This window comes from Oncorhynchus clarkii, chromosome 19 (assembly GCF_045791955.1).
Source record: "Oncorhynchus clarkii lewisi isolate Uvic-CL-2024 chromosome 19, UVic_Ocla_1.0, whole genome shotgun sequence".
Lineage (NCBI taxonomy): Eukaryota > Metazoa > Chordata > Actinopteri > Salmoniformes > Salmonidae > Oncorhynchus > Oncorhynchus clarkii.
In genome coordinates this window covers 40,042,733-40,062,751 of record NC_092165.1, presented here as the reverse complement: position 1 = coordinate 40,062,751, position 20,019 = coordinate 40,042,733, and the positions used below count along the sequence as shown (strand labels likewise).

At 40.1% G+C, this 20,019-nt stretch overlaps 3 protein-coding genes across 3 annotated transcripts; 1 reads left to right on the top strand and 2 right to left on the bottom strand.

The window, feature by feature from the left end:
- Positions 1-80: 80 nt before the first annotated feature.
- LOC139375178 (receptor expression-enhancing protein 1-like) lies at positions 81-8,774 on the top strand. Its single transcript, XM_071116730.1, has 8 exons — positions 81-179; positions 1,894-1,966; positions 2,154-2,230; positions 2,453-2,573; positions 3,091-3,204; positions 3,324-3,495; positions 5,357-5,595; positions 6,172-8,774. Exons 1-8 carry the CDS (start codon positions 148-150, stop codon positions 6,244-6,246), a joined length of 903 nt encoding a protein of 300 aa, XP_070972831.1. The 5' UTR covers positions 81-147; the 3' UTR covers positions 6,247-8,774.
- Positions 8,775-8,781: 7 nt separating this feature from the next.
- On the bottom strand, positions 8,782-10,214 carry LOC139375179 (mitochondrial ribosomal protein L35). The gene is made up of 4 exons (XM_071116731.1): positions 10,161-10,214; positions 9,735-9,897; positions 9,316-9,460; positions 8,782-9,198 (listed from the first exon to the last, which is right to left on the bottom strand). The coding sequence occupies exons 1-4, from the start codon at positions 10,189-10,191 to the stop codon at positions 9,010-9,012; spliced, it is 528 nt and encodes a 175-aa protein (XP_070972832.1). The 5' UTR covers positions 10,192-10,214; the 3' UTR covers positions 8,782-9,009.
- A 1,650-nt stretch (positions 10,215-11,864) lies between these two features.
- Positions 11,865-20,019, bottom strand: LOC139374250 (proprotein convertase subtilisin/kexin type 5-like). The gene is made up of 9 exons (XM_071115276.1): positions 19,606-20,019; positions 15,635-15,901; positions 15,012-15,150; positions 14,844-14,932; positions 14,475-14,538; positions 14,046-14,134; positions 13,649-13,761; positions 13,383-13,539; positions 11,865-12,986 (listed from the first exon to the last, which is right to left on the bottom strand). Exons 1-9 carry the CDS (start codon positions 19,652-19,654, stop codon positions 12,829-12,831), a joined length of 1,125 nt encoding a protein of 374 aa, XP_070971377.1. The 5' UTR covers positions 19,655-20,019; the 3' UTR covers positions 11,865-12,828.

Sequence of the window (20,019 nt, the reverse complement as noted above, 5' to 3'; positions counted from 1 at the left end):
ATTCTGTATCACGTTCATGTCTGCGTGCAGCGGAACGTTTGACGCCGTGGTTGGTCCTCGCTGACGCTGCTGTCAAATGGCAACTGCCAACGCTCAAGAAGGAAACTCCTCCCTGTTGACAGCACGTTCCGTCCCCTTCTCAGCGCAATGGTTTCTTGGATAATCTCTAGACTTGTGGTGTAAGTATTTTTTTTTAAATCACATTCTTCTTTCATAAAAATCCCACCTCGAGATAATGCCGTTTGCTGTAAATATGCGCTTTTCCGTGACACAAGATGCATGACAGCAGTGGCCGCTTTATAGCCTATGTAGGCTACGTCTTATTTCTGAGCAGAGACCGTGACTCTGGGGTTTGAGGCGAGACAGAATATTGTGCTCTGTTTATGACTTATTCCTTATTTCAATAAGGCATTTTTTTGCCTTTTGATTTAATAGTCATATCACATTTAAAGGGTCGGTGAATATTTTATTTAGACTATTATGTATTTACTTGCGTTTTCATTGAATTCCAGACAAAGAATTACGTGATTGCCCAAATTAAATATGTATATTTCTATGTCTGCTCATGCAGAGCTATGCATGTTGAAAATGATCAAGCAACAATAATGCTGTAATCGATAGGGGATTTCATACAGTAAATTCAAATATAACTATATAATAAAATGCTTTTATAAAGCACGGAGCAGTGGTAAGCAGAGCTATGTTATGTTACTTGATGTCCTTTATTTGGAAAACAAAGGGATGGGTCACCCCTCTCAGGTTACAATAAAAGTGTTGTATATATTTCTAAGACTTTATTGCCGCAAATGTTCTGAGTCATCCGAATATTTAAGCACGTTAATGTATGGAAGTAGAATTATAGACTCCACTGGTCATTTCTATGGTGTTGTAATATGGCGAAATGATTAAACGTGTTCACAACATATAGACTTGGAGTTAGCCAAATCTCAAAATAGCACGTCAATTAAATTTAGGTTACAATATCATATTACATTGCTGTTTCAGACGTGAGGCTCCAAGTGTCTTCTGACTTGGCGTTCAAAGCTCTATATAGACTATCCAACACATTTTATTTGTTGTTCTGAGATCTTAAGCAGAAACACTGAGTGCATTTTGTTTTGAGTGACCTTGTGTGTTTAACAACTGTATGGTTATACAGGCCTATGTAGGTCAGTAATTTGAGCAGGTCACACTCACAACTGTTGCCATACTGTTGCTTCAAGCCAAGGGGTCCCCCTGTCTGTTATAGTCATACACAGGTGTAGTCCTCCTGTGGCCTTGTTTAGTAAATTCGAATTTTAAATGTGCCCCTTTTTCTGCTCACTCATTAGTTTTAATTGTTGTTGAAAATATGAATGTCTTCATGTCAATTACACATTCAACAATATGAACGGAATTGGAAAATAGTTGCGCGCGTAAAACTCTGACTTGTCTAGCGGGGGCCTCTTTGATTGCAATGGGACTTTGGCGCAAAGGAAGTGCGCATGGGACTGTTCTCAGATTCTCCTCATTTCTTGGAATATGAGCCACTCCCTGTTGATGTATTATTTGTTTATATAAACATTATGCATTCAATAAAATCTAAAACAGTTTTAACACAGTAAATTCGTCACAAACCCAATACCCATTACTGCGGAGTTAGAGGACATATTGTTTTATTTTATTTCACCTTTATTTAACCAGGTAGGCAAGTTGAGAATAAGTTCTCATTTAAAATTGCGACCTGGCCAAGATAGTATAGCTTATACATCAAAGTTATACAAATAGAGAGTTGTTTGTTTTTTGGACAGTTGTTACCAGTGAGTTTTATTTGCTTTTAGCCCCATAAATGTGTGTGGATGTGCTGGACAAGCACTTATTGCATAAGCTAATGACATGTTTTGTGTTTTCCAGGCTTGTATTTGGCACACTATATCCTGCATACTCCTCATACAAAGCTGTCAAGTCAAAGGATGTGAAGGAATATGTGAGTATTAGCAACAATATGAAAAAAGTGACAATGAAACCATAGTCTGGGTTTATTATGGGCCAGTTTCACAGACCCAGCCAAATCGTGGACTGAATTACATGAACCAGGATTAATAAGAATTGAGTTTAATATTCTTGAACTATTATGTATCAGACTAACTGTGACAGTTATTTTGCTTTTAAAGGTGAAATGGATGATGTACTGGATCATATTTGCACTATTCACCACCATGGAAACCATCACGGATATATTTATCTGTTGGTAAGTTAATGCTGTATTATAAAATACCTGTTTTGTTTATGTATAGTATTATTTCACTTGTTTTCATATAATTCGTTATGAAGTCCAAAATATTGTTCTGCAATAGTACTGAGTCACATAACATTGGCCTACATAGGATAGTCACGACTGATGATGGTATTGTAATGGGGAGTAGATTTTTTGAATGCTCTGATCGCTGTATTATTCTTCCCTTCACTGTAGGGTTCCTTTCTATTATGAGCTGAAGATTGCCTTTGTGGTATGGTTACTGTCTCCTTACACAAAGGGGTCCAGTGTTCTATACAGGAAGTTTGTTCACCCGACACTATCTTCAAAAGAGAAGGTGAGACCAGTGCATTAGTACTTTTTTCTTTGTCCTCTTGAAATGTTTTATAAGGTGTCTTCTATACTATATATGTTTTAAATGCGCTGCTAATCATTTTAATGACAGGATTTGCTGTGATGGATTATCCGAAGGAGAGGTTGGATTGTCCTAGCTGGTCATGTTTTGGGTGGAGGGGCATAAGGAAACGGCATGGTTTTTCCTTGTTCCTTTCCTTCTTACTTTATTTTGGGGTCAGGAAACACATCACAGTTGAGAGGGGACCAACACTGGGACCCAGTGTCAGATGAAAATGAACAATAGCACTGATTCTAAAAGACAATCAACATGTCCACTCTTTATGTGTGAAGAAACGTGTGTTGCTAAAGAGCAATCTCAAGACAGATAGCGACCTTGTTCATTACAAATAGTCACAACATGTATTGTTTGCATACAGTACATCAAATCTGTGAGTGGGTTTTTCACATGGCCTGCCAATAAAAACACAATTAATATGTGTGTTTTCCTCTATGTCCAGGATATTGATGACTATCTCTGCCAAGCAAAGGACAAAAGCTACGATACTCTGGTGACTTTTGGGAGGAAAGGTTTGAATGTAGCAGCCACAGCTGCAGTCCTGGCAGCGACAAAGGTAATGCTGACTATTTCCATTTCTGATGTGTCCTGGGGGAATGGTGGGGTGAAGTGATGTTTTTCTGTGTACATATATGTATAATTCATAGTGTTCGTGTATTTTGTCTCCCACCCCAGAGCCAAGGAGTACTGTCAGATAGACTACGAAGTTTCAGCATGCATGACTTGTCCGCCTACCAGTCCGACCCAACTGAGGTGGACTCTGGATCTGTCCCGAGTCAGTCTGCAGCTGGACAACAGAGGGCCAGGACCATGATGCGCAGCAAGTCAGAGAGTGGCTACACCAAGGGTGAGACTATACTGCCACATACACTTACATCACTAACCAGGACACAGACAGAATGAATGACACAGCCAGGTTCGGGATGTGATTATCCTATTTGCACATAATTTTTCCATAATACAATTTGATCACCTCTTAGATAACTACCATGTAGTAGCTAAGTAGCAATATGGTAACACTGAAAAGGGTATATACTGTACAATAGGCAATTTGTGTACACCTCTAGCATGTCTACTAGTACGGACTAATAGAGTAAATATTTACCAATACACATGCTAGAGGTGTACACATTGCCAATCGTATCTAATGTGCCTTTAATTTGAAGCAGTGGGCAATATGATGCAGTAAGGTATTTAAGTTACTAACTAGGGAGTTAAACTGTACTCATTGTTTCCATAAATGGTATATTTGGCAAATAATGGTTTTACCAAAGCACTACTGAAAACAATGAGTACAGTTTAACTCCATAGTTAGTAACTTAAATACCTTACTGCTTAGTATTGCTCATTGCTTCAAATGAAAGGCATTAGAAATGTTGACACTCCTGAAAACAGGTCTGTTTCCTCTGCTTAAACAAACATGATCATATGGCCTCTTTCCTGTTTAAGCCTGGAGATAATAGTTCTGTGCCCTGACTTTCCTTAGTCCCCCTAATCCCACATATCTATTCCTGTTTGTGATATCTGACTGCAGGTAAGTCTCTACATGGCTGCCAGGCAGGCTCTGGACCAGTGCTATTCAAACCTTTACCATGTGGGACCCCATCCCAAATCTGACCACACAACATTAAAATCAGTCCATTAACATTTTCACATCAACAAATAACCTTCAATTCATTACATTTTCTCTCCTATCAAAATGAAGAGAACCAATAAATACATTTACTCACTGAAATTGTATTTTTCAAATGATTTTTCTCAACAACAACAAAATGATATTGTTCCATGAAAAAAAAAACATTTTGCAACCCCACTGCAATTCCCCCGACTTTGAATATCAATGCTCTAGACTCACCTGAGAATGCTTCATGTTTAGCTTTTATCATTGAATGACCAGAGCCTGCTCTCCGGTGGCCATACTAGTTCAGTGGTCCATGTCTCATTATACAGTATGTGTTGTACAGTCCCAAAGTTTCTTTGAGATTCACTTGGTTTGGATTGATTAGTCTATTTTCCAAGAGGTTAATAATAACCACAAGGTGAAAAAGAATGCTTTTGCACCATGGCTCTGTTAAAAAATGTGTTGTGAAGGACTGTAACTATTCCTGTAAGTAGCTGTACTGTGTGGATCATTAACACATTTTCAAATTATGTTTGAAAAACGTGTTTTGTTAACTTACCACACACTTATTGTGGAATATTTACAACGTGATTATCTGTGTTTTCATAAAAACAACATGATATTAGCTGATAGGTCAACCAGCATCCTTCATATTGAAAGAGCTGGTTTATGAAAGACTATTTTGGCCTTTTGCTTTCCATTTCCATGGCATATTGAATGATGAGATGGAAATCCAGTGTACTCAACATGATTCTGCAGAGACTAAATGAAGGGCCGTGAAGAGGAGTCCTCGTCCGTATTGCATTGTTATGCTTGTTTGCCGTGTGAGAGAGGGAATCCCATATCTTTCAGCGTTATTCTAGTCCTTATTCCCCTGCCTGCACACATGGTCCTTTTGATGTCTGCTCCGGTGCTCTGTGTAGAGAACAACAACCACCCTACTCTGCCCCTTAGAACTCATAACAACCTCTCTGTAGTGACGCTACAGCACTTCAATAATTATAGTACAACATTTCACTGCTGCTTTCAGTGTACTTTCGGATGTGTGTCTGTTAATCTTTCACCACCGTTGCTTCTCACGGTGTAGGGCAGGATTTGGACATGACTGAGTATGAGGTGTTGAGATTCGACCTGTGTGACACCAAGGAGCTGCTGTCCCACGCTATTACACCCCTCAAACCCACACTCCCTCCTTCACCCTCCCTGACCCCCCAGCCCTCTCCACCATCCCTTGCACCCCCAGCACCAGAGCAGACTGAGGACATGGGGGGGGAAACGTCAACAAGCACCCCACAGCTCAGGCTGATTAAGAGGAAGGCGCCTGAGGTACTCCTTTAAACTGGCTGGCCTACTGGCATGTGATTCTAACTTCCCCTGAACTGGACTGTGGTGACTAACACACTGGGTCCTCGTGGCACGGTACCATTGCAAAAATGAGGACGGAAGATCATTTTCTGGCTGAAATTAGTTGTACCGTTATGATACAAATTAGTTTCTAATATGCATTTCTATTTTTAGTGGACTGATAAGTGTATGAATTGATGTTGTTTTGCAGTATTGTTTCACTGCTGATATGACTTTGCTGTTGAATGTAATGGAAGTATTGATTTGATTGCATGTATTGATTTCCCAATTTCCATAGAAAACAAGCTGGAACAGGCCTCTGAAAAGAACATTCCAGGATTGCTTTCTTTACCATGTGTCAACTCGTATTTTCATAATGTACTAAGTGTTACTCTTGTGCCCAAACTGACAGTATAGATATACAGAGCATGCATATCAGACAGACAAGACAAACATTGTCAGACCACAAATCAGGAATAATGTGGCATTTATTGCTTTCAGAACCGTTATGGTTAATCAGTGCCCCATCTCTCTTTTTTTTCCCATCTGTCTTTCTAGCCTCCTCCTAGGGACATAAGACCTCTCACAAGATCCAGGACTGCCCAGCTGCCTTCAAACAGAGAAGCCATGTGATTTTGTGTGAACGCTCCCAAGACCACTTTAGCTGCAAGGAGAAGAGGGTAAATAAAGAAATGTGGCTAAAAGCTAAATGCATAAAGCAGCCTTGTTTTAGAATAAGGAAACCAAAGTGACTTGTGACCCTCTATCTTAATATATATGACATCTGGCACATACTGTACTGTAAAGGAGACAGATGGTGGGTGCCATCAAGGTAGCACTCGAGTGGGCTCCATACCTTACAGACATCTGGATTGACTTGTCGGTCATTGAATATGTTTTTGTATGTATGTAAAGTGTGTGTATTTATCATTAATAGTTTTTTTTATATACTATGTTTAGAGACAAATGCATGTATGTGTCTCTGGTCATTAGTGTCATAAAACAGAATGTATTGTTACTTACATCTTTTTGTGGCTACTTGGTCACTGTTTGAGGTAGCATCAGTCATCAGGAGCGTAGCAGGGTGAAATACTCCGTAATGAAGGATATGGTTGTCCACTCCCTCTCTTGGGTTTGTAGGGAGAGCTTTAACCTGGCAAACACAATCTGTGCTGACAATTTAACAGGACACAGAATATTGAAATGAATTGTCCTATCAGGTTAGTATAACTCCTCAAAGGTGGTATTTATTTATGAGATAAAATAGCAGTGGTAGGACTTATAAAATGCTGATTATTATTAATCAAATGCAAGTAAGGGCTCTATTCAGTCTGTATCGCTGAAGCATTACAGATTGTGCGATAGAAATGTGAAGGTAATATCTGATTGAGCCGACATATGCAGCGTTTATCGTGAATAAAGTCTTCACTAACGTGGGAACATTGCCTTTAAATTTAAATCACGCTGTAACGCTGAACTTCCACGATACGGATTGAATAGAGGTCTTTACATTTGCTTATAAAGCCTTAAATCATTCAAATAAAACATTGTGTACCTGGTACTACAGAAACAGTAATATCAGTACTTGTATTTCTTGCAAAGAGCACTAAAACATCATGAAACACATAACTATGACTGTCATTGACTATTGGCACTATCCACTATGTTCAGAGTTACTGCAACTGTTCCAGTACCATGAAATGTCAACAAAAAAGAACTTCAGAAATGTAAAAATGTTTTTTTCCTTTTTAGTTCACTGATCACCATGTTATTTATCATTACCAAAATTATTATTATATGGGATTAGTTAGTATTCAAATAAAGAAATTGCTCTATGGGGTAGAAATGTTGACAATCGACTTTTCAATCTCATTATAACTTATCTGGCATTCAAGTCTGTCATTCAATTGTTTTGTAAAAGTTTGTGTTATTCATGCCTTATAGGCATCACTATACATTTGTGTATTTTCCGGTTTAGCACACAAAACATGATTTGAAGTGTATAGCTATTGTATAACAAAAGATAGCCAGTGGCGAGAGCTATATACTCTGGTCCTTCTCAGAGTCTAAAAACACTGTGCAATACTCTGCTTTCACTGAGAAATTGTCAACTCACACTTCTTACTCAAAACTCATTTCTCAATGTAGCCACAATTGTCGACCTGTCTTTTCTCAGCCATTATGAAGAGATTGACTAATTCTTCTCTAAGACCTGCCTGTTGCCTATATCTATGAGGGCATAGCAATTACACTATAGTTGGGCAGGTTCCTAACCTTTTGTAAATTACATGAATATCAGGAGTGTTTTTGCCAATGGTAGTAACAAAGGTGAGTGACATACGGTCTTTAAATGAACGTTTCTGCACTGTAGGTATGTGAATTCACTTAGATTGAACCCTCTTGGCTATTACACAATGCATCACTGAATCATACTTGGGGTTTGGGCAGATTTCATTTTAGTTCACTGTTCTCAATACATAAAGGCTTCTCAGGTCTGTGTTCAGTTTACATCAAATTCAATCACTTTCTGGTAAAAAAAAGATTTTGGTATACACTTGTTTGCACATGGAATTATCCGAAAGAGGTTCCTTCTAATGGGCAGTTTTCATGTGGCACAATTTTTTTTATCTTTGTTGCGACTTTAGTAGTTTTTGTGTTGTGTTGGAATGTGATTGCCCTTTCAAATAAAATGGATCAAAATAAAGTGAATCATGTTTTTGTTCCTATCTAGCAGCACACAGATCAATAAACGAAAGTCATAGGAAAATTATTTACTACAGAGCATTGGGTGAATTAGTTGAGTTTTTATTTGCTTCAGTGATTGCCTTGCCGATTTTACAATGATTCTGAAGTGCTGAATATTTTTTTCAATATTCTTTTGAAGCACTTTGTGGCAAGGTCAGGAGTTATTCTCATGGACAAAATACATGTTTCCACAACCTTGAGTCAAATAAATTGCATGATGAACATGTCTGACTGATGGCCTCGAGTAAAAAGTACCTTCTGGCAGACCAGAATCTCCCATGATGCTCAAAGCTTATTGTGAATTTCTGAAAAAAAGATGACAGACCAGGATGAGCTAAAATGACATGTGCTTTCTCTGTATCATCAGCGTTTCTGTTGGTGAATTGATAACAGCCAATAAATATGAGACAATGTGACACCATGGCTTATGTATTTTGTATTATATTTAAATGTAATAGATTCATACATTTGAGTTAATTTATTCAACAACAAACAATACAGTTATCATTTTATTAATCAATTGCCCAAATCTGCATTTCACTCTACATTGACCAAAATGATGCTGTGAACAATGTTCTTGTGTACAATGAAATTTGATTAATCAATTGCAAATGTACATACATCTCAGAGTGGGAAGGACAATTCTAGCCATTAGACTTTTAGGTTGACACGTTCATGATATTTCTTGTAGGGATCATTGACAAACCAGTTCCTCCTCTTCCAGAATTTTGTGGTCATTTTGTCCAAGAGCTTATTCTGTGTTTTGTTACAAAACACATGCTCCCTTAAACGCTTCTTTCTGGCAGGCAACTTCTTCCACAGTTTTTTCTTGTATCCAGCCTATTGAGAATCAGCAGTAAGTGTCAATTTGAAGACAGAGGAGAAACAGATAGCCAACGCCACAACCTTTATCGTTTCAGAACCTAAGGAGAACAGAATGAGAGACTTGTACATTACCTTGCGTCTAATCCACAGGCCACAGTGCAGACGCATGAACCTCTTCACCACTGACTTCACAGATTTCCTCTTCCCTTTTTTCACACTGATGTACGTGAGGTTTCTGCTTGGTTGCTGGACCAGGCTGGGAATGAGAGGTGCAACCCTGCAAGAACCAAGTCCCACCCAAATTAGTAAATCAATTGTTGTTGTTCTTTAAAAATGTTTTAATGTTTCATGTCATTCAAACAAACAAAGCTTGGGGATATTACTCTCATCTTATTAATTTAATTGATTGATGCATCTTTCAAAAACAATTGAAACAAAAGCTGTCTAGCTAGCTAAATTAGTTTTAAAAAAGCTAATCGCACTTGATGAATTGAATCAGCACGATATGACTTTTCTGAATCTGATGAGCAGTATGTATGCCTAGCCCTCACCGTTGCAGGATGCTCTGCTTGGGTGTCTGGAAGCCTTTGGCGGACAGAGAAGCCCATGCAGGAGTAGTGACCAGAGACCTCTGGACAGTTTGACGATTGATTATGGTGGAGAACAGACATATCTGCTGCCCCCTGGCAAACAGAGTCAACGGCCTCATCAAGCCTGTCCATGCAAAAATACATTTCTAAAATTAGGTAAGCTATATCTTGTTCAGTATCACCACACTAGCTCCATAGCTAGTTACACAGCTAGCATCATGAGTATGTGCTGGCATTGGATAACCTTAGCCTGCGCTGCGCTAATAATAACCACGAATGTCGACTCGTTAGGCAAGCAATTAGCTGGGTATATAATCAATAGGATCTACACATAACCTTGAATTCATCACAGGTAAAAGCTCAATGATGTATCAACACATTACATACCAGGGACGTTCCTGGCCATGATGGCTGCCATGTTTCTTGTAATGCCGCTGTGAAGCAGGCAATAATAACGAAGCACTTCCGGGTCACGGGTTTTTTGGAATCCTTCAGAATAAGAGTTCCAACCTGTATACTTCGTACTTTATTTGTATTTATTAGGGATCCCCACAAGGCAGCAGCTAGTCTTTCAAGGGTCCAAACGCATTAAGGCACGTACAATCACACATTAAACAAAATATAAAACTGTACATCATATAACATTATTACACCACTACATATCTACAATACAAAATACAACCATACGACAATATGACAATGTAAGTGTGTGTAGAGTGCGTGTGCTAGCGTGTGTCTATACCTGTGTGTGTGTGTGTGTCTCTTCACAGTCCCCGCTGTTCTATAAGGTGTATTTTATCTTTTTTTTTTCAAACTGATTCTACTGCTTGCATCAGTTATCTGATGTGGAATAGAGTTCCATGTAGTCATGGCTCTATGTAGTACTGTGCGCCTCCCATGGTCTGTTCTGGACTTTGGGACAGTGAAGAGACCTCTGGTGGCATGTCTTGTGGGGTATGCACAAGACATGCCACCAGACAGCTCGGTGCATTCAGCTTGTCAACACTTACAAAAACAAGTAGTGATGAAGTCAATCTCTCCTCCACTTTGAGCCATGAGAGATTGACATGCACATTATTAATGTTAGCTCTCCGTGTACATTTAAGGGCCAGCTGTGCTGCCTGTTCTGAGCCAATTATAAATTTCCTAAGTCCCTCTTTGTGGCACCTGACCACACAACTGAACAGTAGTCCAGGTGCGACAAAACAAACGTATTCCTTGCCACCCATTCTGAAACTAACCACAACTCAACTGTTAAGTGTTGCAATTATTTCACACGCTGTAGTAGGTGATGTGTATAGTGTTGAGTTATCCCAATACATTGACACACTCGGTTTACTCAAAGCCAGTGGCATGTCATTAGTAAAGATTGAAAAGGGGGGCCTAGACAGCTGCCCTGGGGAATTCCTGATTCTAACTGGATTATGTTGAAGAGGCTTCCATTAAAGAACACCCTCTGTGTTCTGATAGACAAGTAAGTCTTTATCCACAATATAGCAGGGGGTGTAAAGCCATAATAACACATACGTTTATCCAGCAGCAGGCAATGATGTATAAAGTCTAACAAAACAGCCCCCACAATCGTTATATCATACATTTCTCTCAGCCAATCATGAATAATTAGGGTGAAAATAATGGAAAATGTGCACAATTATTGATATATTTTTACTAGTTATAAAATAATGTAAAGTATTTCTATGAGATATGTGAATTATTTGTTTATTTAAAAACAATTCAAAGTAAAAAGGGGGTCCATTCTACTCAGGAGCACTTCTACTTAACACATCCACAGAGTTTACACCCACAGGACCCAGTCTGGTTTTATGAAGGGCAGACATGTAATAATATTCGACTAGTATTGGACTTGATAGACTACAGTGAGTACATTATTAGAAGATAGCTTTATTTTATTTGTAGACTTTTACAAGGCTTTTGATACAGTTGAACACAATTATTTGGTTTTGGTCAATATTTACAAAGTGTAATTAAGACACTTTATGATAATAGTAATAGCTCTGTTCATTTATCCCATGGAACTTCACAGAGAATAAATATTAGACGCATAATTAAACAAGGATGCCCAATTTCTCCTTTCTTATTTTTATTGGTCACACAAGTAATGGCACTTCACATCAATAAAAGGATCGCTTTAGGGCTATTCTGATACAAGATAAAGAGATCAAGTTTCACAATTGGCTGATGACACCACCAAAAGATCATTGAAGTCGGGAAAGCTATAACTTCGGTCTGTATCCTGTTTTATACGCTAGTAATTATATCATAACAGAATTTCACTTGATAGTAGTGCATGGCTATGCTTTATTCCAGTCAGAGTCAGTGTTTTTCTCTAAAACATACAAATATAATTTTATTTTAAATAGCATAGGTCAAAAACATTTCTATTGATGAACATAGATGTGATGCCGTTCAAACAGAAAATAAAATATAACACATAGTACCTCAGATCACCAAAATGATTCATATGTATAACCAGCAAATAGATTATTTCTGTGACAGAGGGGAACATTTACTTAAAACAATCTTCAAAGCATAAGTTAAACACCCATCGATGTACCATGACTGAATGCATTTACAAACATCAACAAAAGTGATTTTCATAACACAAGGTCTCCACCAAGTCCTTATAGAGGCCCGCAAGCTCCATTTTCAACTCTCCTAAACCATCCAGTGTGTGCCTCTTTAAACCATTTACCTAATTCATCTAAAGGAATGCAAAGGTAAATTCAATTGATTACATTTTTTCTTATTTTTAACAAATGTAACGGGATCCACCATCACTAAAGCACAGAATACAGATGAAAAACACTTCTGCCTGTTAAAAATACATCTAGAAGATATAAATCGCAGGAAAGCTGGTGAGTTATCAAAAGTACTCAAATGGACATTTGGTAAACCATGGCTAGGATTTGGTGTCTGCTTTCTCTTATGGTCCATTAGTCCACAACTGAGGCACATAGACTTCCCTTGATTCTGCTCTAAAAGCCAGACATTTCACCCCAATAATAGGAAGTATCAGATGGGGGTGGGGGCATGTTCACCAACCAGCGTATACTGGCTCGGCGTCACATGGGATCCCGTAGTATTCACCTTGCGGCCTCTCTTTGGTTAACAGAAATTGTCGCGCGAGGGAAAGCTCTCCACCTGTGTCTCGCATTCGACGCAACACCAGTAGGATGACAAAGAGTAGGGCCACTGGACCAGAGAAAAGAGAGAAACAACACATCAATAGTGTATGCAAAAATACTAAAAAGGTCACTTACTACTACTCGATTACTTCAGCATGATTTATATATTTCACCTAGTTTTTTTCTACAGGATGTGGCCTCGAGATCAAATGACCTATAAGCATAATTAAATAATATTTGGATATTTGTAGTGCCGAGAAAGTGCATAAAAGTAGTGTAATTGGAAGAAATTAACAAGGTTCATGAACAACGTTTCTTGATTAAAGGGTCACTAAAACCCCAAGTAAATATGTGCATTTCATTATGACAGCTTGACAAGGGTTTTCAACATCTAACTGGTAGCCTAAAGTTCAAACCACTTTCCTCCCACTACACCAAAATGTTAACGTGTCTTCAGACATACCACCTCCTCCAATGACAAGTAGAGCAATGGTGATAGGGGCCAGCTCGCAGTCCTCCCCTGCCTTGCGGAAGAAGGTCTCCATGCAGTAACCTGGAGCAGTGCTGCCTTCAGGACAGAAGGCAACGCCAGGGCACCGGATGGGGTTCACGTCTGGACTCTGTGGGACAGGTGAAGTGAGCCCTGCTCATTAAAGTTGGTCAGGAAATCCCTTGGGGATAGTTTCAGTATTAGAGGTGTTTACAGGGAATAAGAGTTGTGGTACTGACTGGGCAGTAGTGGTTTTCTGGGCAGAGGTTACAGGTCTCCTGGCCCCAGTGGATCTGGAAGAAGCCGCTGCTGCAGATTTGACACATACTCTGACGGGGAGCCTTGTGCAGGCCTGTCCAAAACCAATCATCCATTTAAAACTGTCTGAGTCTGCTATTACGGTGTACTACCTTCACAAATTAGAACATGCATGCCTTCCTTTAGTGTGTTTATAGATGTAATCCATTTAGTGCCAGATAACCCTTCTGGAAATAGAGCTACTTCAGTCATAGACTATACAGACATAGTTAAAGATTTACTTGATATTAGATTGAATGGAACATTCTCAGCCACAATTTTAATATTTTAACACACTGAATAGCACAGTTGATATTTTTGGCTGGCACTGGCAGTTACCTGGACGACAAGGTGTGCACTCCTTGGCAGCAGCCTGGAGGGACTCTGTACCAGCAGGACAGATCTGACACAGAGCACAACTGGAGGAGCTGTGGGAGTGACAGCCACAAGGTTGCAATGAATAGGGAAGAACTTATTTAGAAATACTGTTTCATACTGCTGGCTATCACCACCCGTGTCTGATCACTGAACTATTACAATAATAATATATTCAATGCCCACTAATAAACCTATGAGTCTGTCAGTCTGTGTGTCTGTAGGTGTTTTGGGAAGTAAGACCGTTAGCATGAGAGGGGAGCATGCGATGTTAGTTCTGCAGACAAGCAACCGTTTGTGTGGATTATCAAGAGTTCATGCAGATCCCGCTGCAGTGTATACCGCATTAGTTTAGGAACCACAGATCTAAGGTGACCATGAAGGGCAACATACTTGCAGAATGTTCCTCGTTGACATGGACTGCACAATGTGGCATTTTGTTGAGACATATAGAAACCTGAAAATAACACGTTCCATTTATTTATTTTTTAACACAGGAAATTAAATATTTCTAAAGTCTTGGTTTGTTTAAATGTGCAACAAATAACTGAAGTCCAGCTCTTATACAGTAGAGCTGATTGTTTTCATCAGTTGTTACACATTTTTTATTCACTCCTTTAACTTTCTCTCTGCCTATGTGCATGGCTGTACAAAACAAAACGAAAATTCACAACACTATAATATAATCACTGTAATAGTTACAAGTAAGTAATTATTGAAATGCTTATACAACCAAAACAGAACAAATATTGATATAAATACCTGGAGAACAACTTTGGCAGGAGTCGGAGCCTGTGTTGTTGCTGTAGGAGCCTGCGGGGCAGGACTGACACAGAGGGCTTCCGGTGAAACTGCAAGAGAAGAGGAAGAGCAACAGTGGTCTACAGAATGTTTGTGAATCGGCTATGCCCTCAGTCGACAGAGACTTACTTGGTGTAAAAACCCTGGCTGCAGGGCAGACATTGCTGTTGTCCAGCCAGACTCTGAAAGAACCCTCTGGAACATAGGAGGCAAGCCCCAGTGAACAGACACAACCCTGGCTCACGGCAGCAGGAACACAGGAAGGTGTCTGGGGGATGGATCAGAAGTCTATTATTGAACAGGCTGTGCTGTTTGCAAGATTTACCATCTTAATTTTACAGTTTAGCCAAATTATCTTTCACGTACTCTGTAGAGGCCGCAGGCCAGACAAATGGCAGTAGTCAAATAATACAGCAAAGCTGTCCACTTAGCATACCATAAGAACAAACATCCTTGGTGTTAAAAATAGATGTCGCATGGGTAAAAACTACATTACAGTGCTGCATCAATTGCCTGTGGTGTGTTTCTACCTAATTTATAGGGTGTGGTGATAAATATAACAGTCTACACAGGAAAATTATTGAAATGTTGTAGCTAACAAAAAGAGCACTTTTCAAAGCAGTGAGCTAACATTTTGTTCTCTACTACAGCAAAACACAGTGACAATAAAAAGCTTTTGGGGAGGTTTATTTAATTCTCAGTCTCCCTCTCTCTGCCAGGCATGGGTAAGCAGGCCCATAGTTCAGACTCACCTTTGTCGGAGTAGGACCCTGGGACACAGGCCTCACAGAGGGCAGAGCAGCCTGGGGATGTGGTGCTGAGGATCATATGCGGGGTTGCTGTCACTTTCTCATTGAATGTAGGGGTCTCACTGACTGTAGGGGTCTCACTGACTGTAGGAGTCTCACTGCCTGTAGGGGTCTCACTGAATGTGGTTGTTTCTGTCACATTCTCAATGAATGTGGTGTTCATCACAGAAAGAGCGAGCATCGAAGCCGTTGTCTGGCTCACCCCCACACCTGTTATAACAAGACAGACTTTCAGAGAAATAGTTATAGAAACAGGAGAAAATTAAACATTCCCAGCCTCTCTCTAAGTAGCAATGTGGTAGATAGGCAAATGCTACAGGGGATTTGTTTTATTTATTCACCTTTATTTAACCAGGTATGCCAGTTGAGAACAAGTTCTCATTCACAACTGTGACCTGGCCAAGATAAAGCAAAGCAGTGCGACAAAAAACAACGCAGTTCCACGTGAAAAACAAAAGTACAGTCAATAACACAATAGAACAATCTATATACAATGTGTGCAAATGGAGTAAGGAGGTAAGGCAATAAATAGGCCAAGAGTAGCGAAGTAATTACAATTTAGCAAATTAACACTGGAGTGATAGATGTGCAGATGATGATGTGCAAGTAGAAATACTGGTGTTCAAAAGAGCAAGAAGGTAATTAAAAACAATATGGGGATGAGGTAGGTAGTTGGATGGGCTATTTACAGACGGGCTGTGTACAGCTGCAGCGATCGATAAGCTGCTCAGATAGATGATGTTTAAAGTTAGTGAGGGAGAGAAGTCTCCAACTTCAGCGATTTTTGCAATTCGTTCCGGTCATTGGGAGCAGAAAACTGGAAGGAAAGGCAGCAAAAGGAGGTGTTGGCTTTGGGGATGACCAGTGAGATATACCTTCTGGAGGCTGTGCTACAGGTGGGTGTTGTTATGGTGACCAGTGAGCTGAGATAAGGCAGAGCTGTACCTAGCAAAGACTTATAGATGACCTGGAGCCAGTAGGTCTGGCGACGTATATGTAGCAAGGGCCAGCCAACGAGAGCATACAGGTTGCAGTGGTGGGTGGTATATGGGGCTTTGCACTGTGATAAACGGATTGCACTGTGATAGACTGCATCCAGTTTGCTGAGTAGAGTGTTGGAGGCTATTGTGTAAATGACATCGCCAAAGTCGAGGATCGGTAGGATAGTCAGTTTATCGAGGGTATGTTTGGCAGCGTGAGTGAAGGAGGCTTTGTGAAATAGGAGGCCAATTCTAGATTTAATTTTGGATTGGAGATACTTAATATGAGTCTGGAAGGGGAGTTTACAGTCTAGCCAGACACCTATGTATTTGTAGTTGTCCACATATTCTAAGTCAGACCCATCCAGAGTAGCGATGCGGGCGATCGGTTGAAGAGCATGCATTTAGTTTTACTAGCATTTAAGAGCAGTTGGAGGCCACGGAAGGAGTGTTGTATGGCATTGAAGCTCGCCTGGAGGTTTGTTAACACAGTGTCCAAAGAAGGGCCAGATGTATACAGAATGGTGTCGTCTGCGTAGAGGTGGATCAAGGAATCACCTGCAGCAAGAGCAACATCATTGAAATATACAGAGAAAAGAGTCGGCCCGAGAATTGAACCTTGCGGTTTCCCCATAGAGACTGCCAGAGGTCCGGACAACAGGCTCTCCGATTTGACACACTGAACTCTGTCTGAGAAGTAGTTGGGGAACCAGGTGAGGCAGTCATTTGAGAAACCAAGGCTGTTGAGTCTGCCAATAAGAATACGGAGATTGCCAGAGTCAAAAGCCTTGGCCAGATCGATGAAGACGGCTGCACAGTACTGTCTTTTATCGATGGTGGTTATGATATCGTTTAGTACCTTGAGCGTGGCTGAGGTGTACCCGTGACCAGCTCGGAAACAGGATTGCACAGCGGAGAAGATACGGTGGGATTTGAAATGGTCAGTGATCTGTTTGTTAACTTGGCTTTCGAAGACTTTAGATAGGCAGGACATGATATAGGTCTGTAACAGTTTAGGTCTAGTGTGTCACCCCCTTTGAAGACGGGTATGACCGCGGCATCTTTCCAATCTTTAGGAATCTCGGACGATAGAAAGAGAGGTTGAATAGACTAGTAATAGAGGTTGCAACAATGGCGGCGGATAATTTTAGAAAGAGAGGATCCAGATTGTCTAGCCCAGCTAATTTGTACAGGTCCTGGTTTTGCAGCTCTTTCAGGATATCTTCTATCTAGATTTGGGTGAAGGAGAAGCTGGGGAGGCTTGGGCAAGTCGCTGCGGGGGGTGAGGAGATGTTGGCCGGGGTTGGGATAGCCAGGAGGAAAGCATGGTCAGCTGTAAAAAAATACTTATTGAAATTCTCGATTATCGTGGATTTATCCATGGTGACAGTGTTTTCTAGCCTCAGTGCAGTGGGCAGCTGGGAGGAGGTGCTTTTATTCTCCATGGACTTTACAGTGTCCCAGAACTTTTTGGAGTTAGAGCTACAGGATGCAAATTTCTGTTTGAAAAAGCTAGCCTTTGCTTTCCTAACTGACTGTGTGTATTGGTTCCTGACTCCCCTGAAATAGAGCACATGACCTGGGAAGCTAGATATTCAGAACCCATATAGGCTAATGGGTCAAAACACTGATTAGTATGGTTCAGAAGACCAAAAGTTCCTCGGTGATTGGTATTTGATGGCGTAACCCATTGCAGACGTCATGTGACACCTAACCTTCCCCTCACTACAATCAGATTATCTTTCAGTAGACATCCACAGATTTCAACCCTTAGTGTTTCAGGAAAATCCAGTAATAGGCCTTTGTGGCACATTCTCCAAAGAGGAGTATGAATTAAAAGCCTTGTTCCTGATCAAAGAATGGCAAAAAGTTCCAACATGAAAGATTTTAGATGTCTACTTGCTCATTCCTCTGATACCTTACAACGGTGTTGCCATTCTGAATCACACTCACCTGATCTATTTCACAATGAGGTAGCCAATGTTTCACAAAAAGTATTTAAAAGTAAGTCTTCTTTAGGATATGCAGCCATTTGTGGAGTGTGTAATGTGACACTATTAAACACCTTTAACACAATATATGATGGTGTCTGACCTACAGTGAGTTGGGGAAAGAAAGCAGCAGCACACAGAGACGTTATTGTGGCAGTAATCACATTAGCAGTGAGCCGAGCTGCTTTACTGAGTGAATGACACCCTCTTCAAGAAATGCAATTATTTAAAAACAGGTCATGAGATTTCACCTGGTTTATACTCCAAAATGCTCAGAGTTGGCCAGGGCCCTCTGTCTATACTGTACTGTATATTCTATTGAGTTTAGATTGCCAGAGCATGGGGAACTGCTTGGGTAACGTGTGTTAATTGAACACTAGAATGATCTGCAGGGCTTGATGAATAGGTCCTAAAGGCCAACAAATGTCACCTCACAATAACAGTTGAATGTTGATTAGCATTAACTTTAAAAGCTGCACTTATGCAACATTGTTGCAAAGCAGTGTGTAATGTTAATGTTGCATTCAGTCATTTAAGAACGTTTTGAATCAGAGAATAAACCATGGATACCGCGGTTTGTAAAACTTTTAAAAATAAAATCTGAATTGTGAATGATAAATTGAATGGCGTGCCTAAGAAAAAGTCTAGCCAAAGTTCATAAACAGAAAAAGATCTACACAGTTGCACTAGTGGGTGAGTACCTCAAACAATCCCATGTAGAATTGTCTTCAGTCATAGGTTGCTAAAAAGCAGTCAGTGTTGTTTGCCATGGGTGTATTCATTACGCCAATTCTGTTGCAAAACGTTTCTTAAACTGAAACAAACAAAACCAGGAGGGAGGGACCTACCCGAATCTGTCCAATAGAAACTCACGTTTCGTAACTGTTTGTACTAATGATTACGCCCCAGTTGACAAGCCAAGACAACAAACCACCAACCTTACCTAGCAGACAAGCGGCAGCTATCGCAGTCAAAACTCCCCAACATTCCATACTCCAGATATTATCGTCAAAGTCACAAAAACGTTTTATAGAATTTCATCCCTGACGGTTGTCTTTCTTTTAGTGAAGTCCACCGTGAGTTGCTTGTTTCTGGTTGCTTGTCGGGCTCATCAATGTCATATGACAAAATACAGATCATGTGATTTTACTTAGATGTTTTGGCAGATATCTGTATATTGACGAGATGCTCATGTCTCCGCACTAACAATAGGAGTCGTCCCAAAGACGGGAAGGCAGGCGATACATTTAGGTCCAAAATAAATCCCTTGAAACGCTTTGGGTTTATTTTGAACAGATTTAGCTACATTTTGGGAGAGTGAAATCTCCCGCCTTGCCTCTTCCTCTCTGGTTTCGAT

What these genes read in the sequence shown, in the direction of transcription:
- LOC139375179 (XM_071116731.1), bottom strand. Translation starts at nt 10,191, where the DNA reads ATGGCAGCCATCATGGCCAGGAACGTCCCTG. An exon ending in CATGGCCAGGAACGTCCCTG is followed by an intron (nt 9,898 to 10,160) that starts GTATGTAATGTG and finishes TTGCATGGACAG; the next exon opens with GCTTGATGAGGCCGTTGACT. An exon ending in GCCTGTGGATTAGACGCAAG is followed by an intron (nt 9,199 to 9,315) that starts GTAATGTACAAG and finishes GATTCTCAATAG; the next exon opens with GCTGGATACAAGAAAAAACT.
- LOC139374250 (XM_071115276.1), bottom strand. Translation starts at nt 19,654, where the DNA reads ATGGAATGTTGGGGAGTTTTGACTGCGATAGCTGCCGCTTGTCTGCTA. An exon ending in CTGCCAAAGTTGTTCTCCAG is followed by an intron (nt 14,539 to 14,843) that starts GTATTTATATCA and finishes TGTTATTTTCAG; the next exon opens with GTTTCTATATGTCTCAACAA. An exon ending in GTGCACACCTTGTCGTCCAG is followed by an intron (nt 13,762 to 14,045) that starts GTAACTGCCAGT and finishes GGTTTTGGACAG; the next exon opens with GCCTGCACAAGGCTCCCCGT.
- LOC139375178 (XM_071116730.1), top strand. Translation starts at nt 148, where the DNA reads ATGGTTTCTTGGATAATCTCTAGACTTGTGGT. An exon ending in CACTATCTTCAAAAGAGAAG is followed by an intron (nt 2,574 to 3,090) that starts GTGAGACCAGTG and finishes CTCTATGTCCAG; the next exon opens with GATATTGATGACTATCTCTG. An exon ending in TTAAGAGGAAGGCGCCTGAG is followed by an intron (nt 5,596 to 6,171) that starts GTACTCCTTTAA and finishes CTGTCTTTCTAG; the next exon opens with CCTCCTCCTAGGGACATAAG.